The sequence below is a fragment of the Meriones unguiculatus genome, chromosome 10 (genome assembly GCF_030254825.1).
Source record: "Meriones unguiculatus strain TT.TT164.6M chromosome 10, Bangor_MerUng_6.1, whole genome shotgun sequence".
In the NCBI taxonomy this organism is placed as follows: domain Eukaryota; kingdom Metazoa; phylum Chordata; class Mammalia; order Rodentia; family Muridae; genus Meriones; species Meriones unguiculatus.
In genome coordinates, this window is record NC_083358.1 from 6,576,876 (window position 1) to 6,584,160 (window position 7,285).

At 51.7% G+C, this 7,285-nt stretch overlaps 1 protein-coding gene across 3 annotated transcripts in view; it reads left to right on the forward strand.

The window, feature by feature from the left end:
• Klhdc4 (kelch domain containing 4) overlaps nucleotides 1-6,490 on the forward strand; it is a 32,626-nt gene extending 26,136 nt beyond the window's left edge. For all 3 annotated transcript variants that reach the window (XM_021631231.2, XM_060391849.1, XM_021631232.2), the window contains 5 exons: nucleotides 1,581-1,656; nucleotides 3,211-3,419; nucleotides 4,591-4,993; nucleotides 5,776-5,904; nucleotides 6,087-6,490. In XM_021631231.2, coding sequence (XP_021486906.1) covers nucleotides 1,581-1,656; nucleotides 3,211-3,419; nucleotides 4,591-4,993; nucleotides 5,776-5,904; nucleotides 6,087-6,283 — 1,014 coding nt within the window. In that variant the 3' untranslated portion in view covers nucleotides 6,284-6,490. The remainder of the gene's footprint in view (nucleotides 1-1,580; nucleotides 1,657-3,210; nucleotides 3,420-4,590; nucleotides 4,994-5,775; nucleotides 5,905-6,086) is intronic.
• Nucleotides 6,491-7,285: the final 795 nt, after the last annotated feature.

Here is a 7,285-nt window from a genome sequence, read left to right on the forward strand (position 1 = left end):
GAATTTTTAAAGAAACCAAAACTTCCATTGTTCACCATCTTGGTGGCAAGCAAGAGCTTGTGTTTTAGCTGTTTCTGTCAACTTATTTGACCAATAGCTCATATTAAGGTATGTTATACCTGGCTTAGATTTCCATTTGAAAACTCATCTCTTCTGGGCGGTCATTGTCCACACCTTCACTCAAACCCATTTATTTGTTTATATTTGTTTATTTAGTTAAACAGTGGTGGGTTTCTGTAAGGGTTTTCATGCACCTTTTTAACCTCTAGTGTTCTCCTACCTCTCTTTTCATGGCCTGGCTTCCTTGGGTCTGCTCTAAGTGCTTCAGGTGGAGTATGTTACTGACCTCTGCAGCCCGCATACCTGTAGGCAGTGCTCTCGTGGATTTCTTTTCAGCAGAGTTGAGTGCACTCGTGGTGCACATCAAGTCTCCTTTAGATGAGCAAGCCCAATAGTCCTGTGGTGCACGTGGTGGCCCTCTACATGGTAGTGTAAGAAGATGCTACAGACAGGGACCTATAAAGAGAAGAGATTGTTTACTTCAGCCCTTGCAGACTGTGAGGCACACGTGGCTTTAAAATGAGCGTAGAGGCTGAACATCTAGCATTGGACATGGATTCACAGCAGATGGCATCACAGTGGTGGAGCTTGTGTGAGCGGGAGAGCTCAGGCAGCCAGAGGCCAGAGGGAGCAGACTTGCCGTTCTCACTACCGCTTCACTCACAGGAACAGCCGAGACCAGCGATTGGTCTCTAAAGACAATAACCCTGGTGCCCGCTTACCATCTCCCTGCCATTCCTAACATATCCTTCTGGACACCACAGATGGGGAGGAGCAGGGCTGGCAGAGCTGAGCTTAGGCAGCCTGCAGGAATGTAGAACCTGAATGGTACCATGGTGGAGAGAATCAACAAGAGGGAAAGTGAGGAATGCATGGACTGGTTGGTCCCCCTGGTCAGTGTAGCTTCTGCATATACCTGGGTAGAATAAACAGCAGTCACTGCCAGGACAGTTCTGTGCTGCCTCTCAGTTTTTTCTGTAAATGTAAAGACTACAAGATCAAGTGTTTTAAAAATGAGATTTTTAAGCATAAACGTACAAGGAGGACACTTAAGTGAACTGGCATCTTCCTCAGGGTGAGCAGCTTGCTAAGCAGCTGTCTGGGCCCTGGGTGCTGACTAGGCAGTGTATGTGCCATGCCCTCGGGGCCAGCAGCAGCTAGCCAGCATCACTGTTGGAAGCTCAGGGCTAAGGTCTGGGGTCTGTGGGTTTAAAGGCTCTAGGGGGTCTGTAAATGGTGGTAGCGTGCTTCTCTTTCCACATAGTGCCAATGCAGTTGTGTCACCTGAAAGGGAGACCGCTCATGGCGTATGGGAGCTAGAGTAAAGTGTGGCTAAAGTGTGCAGATCCATGGATAAACGGGGATTCTGTGGCAGACCACACTGTGGTGTTTCAGTATGACTAGCCATTGGTGACATCAGTCAGCCATATCTGGGTTCTACATGGAGCTGCAGCTCCTCTCAAGCTCTGCTGCATTGGGCTGGTTCTTAGGACTATATTTTATTTATTTATTTTTTGCAGAGAGTCAAGAAAGATGTGGACAAAGGCACCCAGCACTCAGACATGTTCCTGCTGAAGCCTGAGGAAGGGGGAGAAGGTACTGTTGTGCCTTGAGACTGTGGCTTAGCTGTATCCTGCAGTGGGTTGTGTTGAGCCCCTGAGCAGAGGCAGAGCCTATGTGTCCCTGTTATCAAAATGGGATCTGCACCACGTTTCCTGTAGCCTGTCTGGAGCCAAGGGGCCAGCCCACCTTTCTCTGGAGTGATTGGGCCTTGTGACATGAGTGAGCCCTTTGTGTACCTTGGAACCCAGCAGGACTCCAAATCACTCAGTCATTTGTGTCCCCTCCAAAACCATGCATGACATTTGTGTTATTCTTAGGTATAGCCTTCATGCTTAGAGGTAATACTGGGGAGAACAGTTTTGGGAAGGGCCCTATGCATGCATTCTTAGGGTCCCGAGGCATGGAAGCCATACATGGCTAGATGTGGTGTGAGAGACAGGAAGGAAGGGATCACTGCTTTCCTGTCCTTTCTCGAAGTTGTAAGAGCACACAGACATTCCTAGGGTTTGGGATTCTCTTCTGGGGAATGTGGCCTGGGCTTTGGGGCTGAGGCTCAGCTCTGGTGTAGGGCTGCTGGAGAGCTGACAGTGTGTTTGCAGCCCTTGAGGACTTCTGCTGTGAGGTGAGGCTAGTGCATGCACAGTCTCCCTCTTGTGCTCTAACATTCTTCAAGTGAGGCCTCTGAATTGAATCGCCTGTGAACACTTCCTAGGTGGCTGCAGCATCCTGCAGTGATAGGGGCTGGTGAGATCATTTGCCGTTGCTGGCAGGAACCTAGGTTTCAGGACCTGTGTAACTTGAACTTGGAGGCTAGACTTTCTGGTTCTAGCCTATATGGCCAGCAGTAGGCCCCATGAAAAGGGATTCCTGTGTCCAGAGCAGCATAGTTTCTGTGGCTGCACAGTGAAAGATGGTGGTCCTGTTTACTCCCTGCGCATGCTGTTGTGTTTTTAGCACCTACTGCCGTGATGAGCTGACTTGGTGACCAGGAGCAGGCAGGCCCAGAGTCCTCCCTGCACTATGGGCCTTGTTGGCCACTACCCAGTTGCATGGTCACCAGCACTTTTTAATGTGAAGTGAGGGGACAATCTCAGCTCGTTCTTCCGGAACTAGTGGGAAGATATTTTCCATATGTCATATCAGGCTACATACCCAGCACTGTCAGATGCATTTGGCATCTGTTGCGAAAGCATAGAATAGCTGTCTCCTGAGGAGAGGTGGTGCAGTGCGGGACTGGGTGGGCTGGCTTTAGGACCTCAGGGAGGTGGATTTTAGCCCATGATACTCCTCCAGCAAGATGACACCTCCACACATGTTTCTTCTGCTTCTCAGCAGTTGGTGACAGGCTCCCTTAGTAGGTGGAGTCTGGGGCACAGGCAGTATCACACAGCTGTGCTTTGAGAAGGATGGACCTTGAGGGTTGTTGATTGGCATCTCCTCTTCTTCCCTATTAAACAAAATAAAGCTCCGTGCTTAAACAGTTTCAGACACTTGCAGTTGTCCTCATTCCGTGTGTCCAGGGTTCTCTGTGTGTCCTTGGTTGGCTCTCTTTTCCCTCTTAACCCTTCCTCTTGTTTTCTCTTACAGGCAAATGGACTTGGACCCGAATTAACCCTTCAGGGGTCAAGCCTACTGCAAGGTCTGGCTTTTCTGTGGCAGTGGCTCCAAATCATCAGATACTCCTTTTTGGGGGCGTGTGTGATGAGGAGGAGGAGGAGAGCCTGGAGGGCTCTTTCTTCAGTGACCTGTATGTCTACGATGCCAGCAGGAGTCGCTGGTTTGCAGCACAGCTGAAGGTAGCCTCGGCTCCAGAGTCTTCCACATTCCTTTGTCTCCTACCCATTCTCCTTCTGAAGGCCCATGTACTCTTCTGTGTGGGTCCTGGATGACTAAGCTTGGGACCCCCTTGGTTTTGTGGCCCTTGTTTCCTCTTGGTGTCAGCTACCACTCCCTTGGCAGTTCTGACCCAGAGCTGAGATGCTGCAAGCATGCCAGGTTTTCTGTGCCAGTTATTGGCTGTTACTTGAGCTTATCCCTGGTTTTCAGTCACCCTGTCAACTGACCCTGTCAGTGCAGCTGCCTAGGACTCGCCAGGAGCAGACAGAGCAGCAGGTGATAGTCCCTGGAGGCCCCAGGCAGCTCTGGCGTCTATTCAAGTAAGCTGCTGTGTGTGCGCACAGTGCAGGAAGCACTAGCGCCCGCCCTGGGCTCAGCCTCGTGGAAGCTTTGACAGGAAGCGGCCTTGCACGTGAGGCCCTGTGAGGAGCCATGCTAGGCTTAGCCACTCAGGGCCTCCAGCATTGCCAGGAGCACTGGCCCCCATTATATAGTTAGCTTCTTCATATTTTTAGATTAGTTGGCCCTCAGGTCTCATGATGTTGAGCTACTCTGTGAGACATCCACTGCAGCCTCAGGATAAAGTCTTGTGTCTAGAACAGGGTGCTGACCCAGGTTGGCTGAAGGTAGTTATAGCTGGAATTTTGAATACAGCTCAGCAAATGCCATCGTGTGAGCATAGCATTCTGCCTGATGACAGAGGCTACTCAGAGCCACTCAGCTGTACTCTGCCAAGGGGTCAGGGAGACAAAGTACATGTCTTCCTGCAGGAGGACCCAATGGGAGGGCACCTTTGAAGTGGTGGTGACTGAGGCTCCTACTCCTGGGCATGGTCTGGAAGGTCAGTGTGGCGTGCTGAGCCTCTTGTCATCCAGTCCTGCTGTTGGCTAGGAGTGGAAGTCTACATCCCTTTTGTACCTGACAGTTGTGAATGGATAGGGTTTCCTGAGACTAGCCTCTGATAGACACTGCTGGCATGCTCGCCAGGCCTGGTCCCACTGGGTGCTTTCTACTGTGGGACTCAGGAATGACTCCCTCATTACAGTGATGGCTAGGAGTCCATTCCTAACATTGGCATGCTAGAGGGAGGGCTGTCATTACCCCACGGTGCAGCTTCGGTTGTGTTAATAGGGCCCCAAGTCGGAGAAGAAGAAACGGAGGCGGGGCAAAGTAGAGGAGCATGAAGATGCCACTGAACAGGAGAATGGGGGGACCAGTGCCCCAGAGCCGCTGGAGGTGATAAAAGAGGTGGTGACCGAAGATGGGACAGTGATCACCATTAAACAAATGCTTGCTCCCTCTGGGTTGGTGGTGCGACCCTCACCTAAGGCTGAAGACAATGCAGTGGAGACTAGCAGCACTGGGCAGGAGCCATGTCCACGTTCCAATGCCATGCTGGCTGTCAAGCACGGACTGCTCTATGTCTATGGTGGCATGTTTGAAGCTGGTGACCGCCAGGTGACCCTTAGTGACCTCTACTGCCTTGACCTTCACAAGATGGAAGAATGGAAAACCTTAGTAGAGATGGATCCAAGTAAGCTGGGTGGGGTGAGGCCCCATATGAAGTGTGCAGCTTCTGAAAGAAACCCTGTCCTTGACTCTGGGCCAGGTTTCCCTGAGAAGAGCCTGGCTGTGGGGGTGGGGCTCACCTGGCACACAGGTGCTCTGGGTGCCAGCAGGAGCAAAGTGAGTGACAGCACAGGTGCCTGGGTCAGGCTGCTGTACTTGGCTCCCATGCCCTGAGACAGTACAGACCAGGTAGGACTTGCTGACCCTTGGTGGCTGGCACTCTAGCCCTCATTTCATCCCAGATTTCTGTTGGTCCTTTTTTGACAGCTCCACTGTGTATTTCTGGCTGGCCTGGAACTCACTATATAAACTAGGTTGGCCTCTACCTCCTGAGTTCTGGGATTAAAGGTGTGCCCTCCCATGCCCAGTTCCATCATTTGAGATTCTAAGACTAAACCTGCTTGTTTAGGGAGAGGCTCTGCCCATAATGCAGATCTGTCACTGTCTTCTGCGAACCACTGGGGCTATAGGGGCCCAGGAAAAAGCCACCTCCTCTCAGCTGCCTTACAGCTAGGATGACAGTATGGCTTGGAGTTGGTGCCAACCACAGTGTCTCACTCCCAGGTTGCTCTGAGGCCTGAGAGGCACGAGCTGTTTGGTTAATCCCAGGCTTCAGAGTAGGAGAGTTGGGGTTCCCATCCCAGTCCTTGTGCGGTTCTGTGAGGGGGTACCAGCACCTTCCTTGTGTGCTTCCTCAGCCCCCAGGCTGCACCCAGAACCCACCCTGTGTTGGTTTTGTTTTGTCAGAATCACAGGAATGGCTGGAGGACACAGACTCCGATGAAGAGGACAGCAGCTCGGATGAAGAGGGTGCAGAGGGGGGAGGTGAAGACCAGGAAGAGGACAGTATGGAGGACAGTGCTGAGGAGGGAGCAGGTGAGAGCTAAGTCAAGTGTGAGTGTTCTCTGCTACTGGTTGTGAGGCAGGCCTGCTTTGACAGTGCTTGTGTCTGGGGTGGGTCTGGGCAGGCTGCCATCTAGTGCAGCCCTGCCCTGATCACTTTGTAAACCACCTGACTGAGCATGCGCTTTCTGATTTTTTTCTTCCGGGATGGAAAGATCCACAGCACCCTGAGGTGGCGTCTGGGGAGCAGTATGAAGAGTACCTGACCCGGACTGAGCAGTACTGGCTGAAGCTTGCCCGGAACCACATGGGGCACGATGCAAAGGAGAAGAAAGTGTTCAAAGTAGCCCAGGCCATGGCAAAAACATTCTTTGATGATACAGTTGAAGACACGGCACAGGCCAAACATTAGACTGAGCGATGGCTTCACCAGGCAGAGGAGAGGCCCTGCAGAGTTTGTCCTCTGTGGAGCCCTGCATGTCAGGAGAATGATGAGGGCTTCACTGCCTTCACAATGGCTGCTGTCCGTACCGAGGGAAGGTTAGCGTGACCTGTGGATGTGAGGGACCCATAGGATGTGTGTTTCTGTCCTAATAAAACAGGGCTGTGTGCTCTCTAAGGTTCTCTCTCTCCTACACGAAGGAAAGGAGATGACCATACTGCTGAGCTATGTGTCACCAACCTGAAGGTCAGCAACAGCCTAGCAGTCACTGGAAGCTGCTGCGGGGTGCTTCATCTGCCATGCCAGTTCGTCTTCTCTGCCCCCTGGCTCTGTGCTGTGAGACTCGTGGTAGAATATGCTGGATACATGGATGTGTCCATTGGCTCCACTGCAGTGTTTTGGGTTTTTTCCCCTTCCCTCACTTTTAGACATGTATTTTAGTTTTATTTATGTGAATTTGCTTGCCAGTGCTTGTGGAGGCTAGAATAGGGAATCGGGTCCCTGGAGCTGGAGTTATAGATAGTTGTAAGACATGTGGCTTGGGTACTGGGAACTGAAGCTGGGTCTTCTGGAAAGGCAGCAAGTGTGCTTAACCTCCAAGCCATCGCTCCAGCAGTCTTTGTGAAGAGGAAGTGGTGACGCCTCCTTCCCTTCCCTCTTCCTCTTTGGACACAGGGCTGTCTTCACAAGGTGATAGTGAGGCTGGAGGGCAAGGACTTATCCCCTTATGGCATCGGCCTTCTGCCATCTGGCCAAAGAACAGGGGCTCCATTGCCCCAGGTCCAGTGCCCCAATAGACTGGCAGTGCCTCCTCCCCAGCTGAGGCAGTAAGAGTGAGAGTTTCAGGCCAGTCTGGGCTACATAGTGAGACTGTAATTCCAAAATAAGAGAAATAGAAAGAGAAAGTGCCAAGGAATCAGCTTCTTGTTGGGAGATACCTGCTGCTTCTCCTGAGTTGTGAGCTTATAGGGT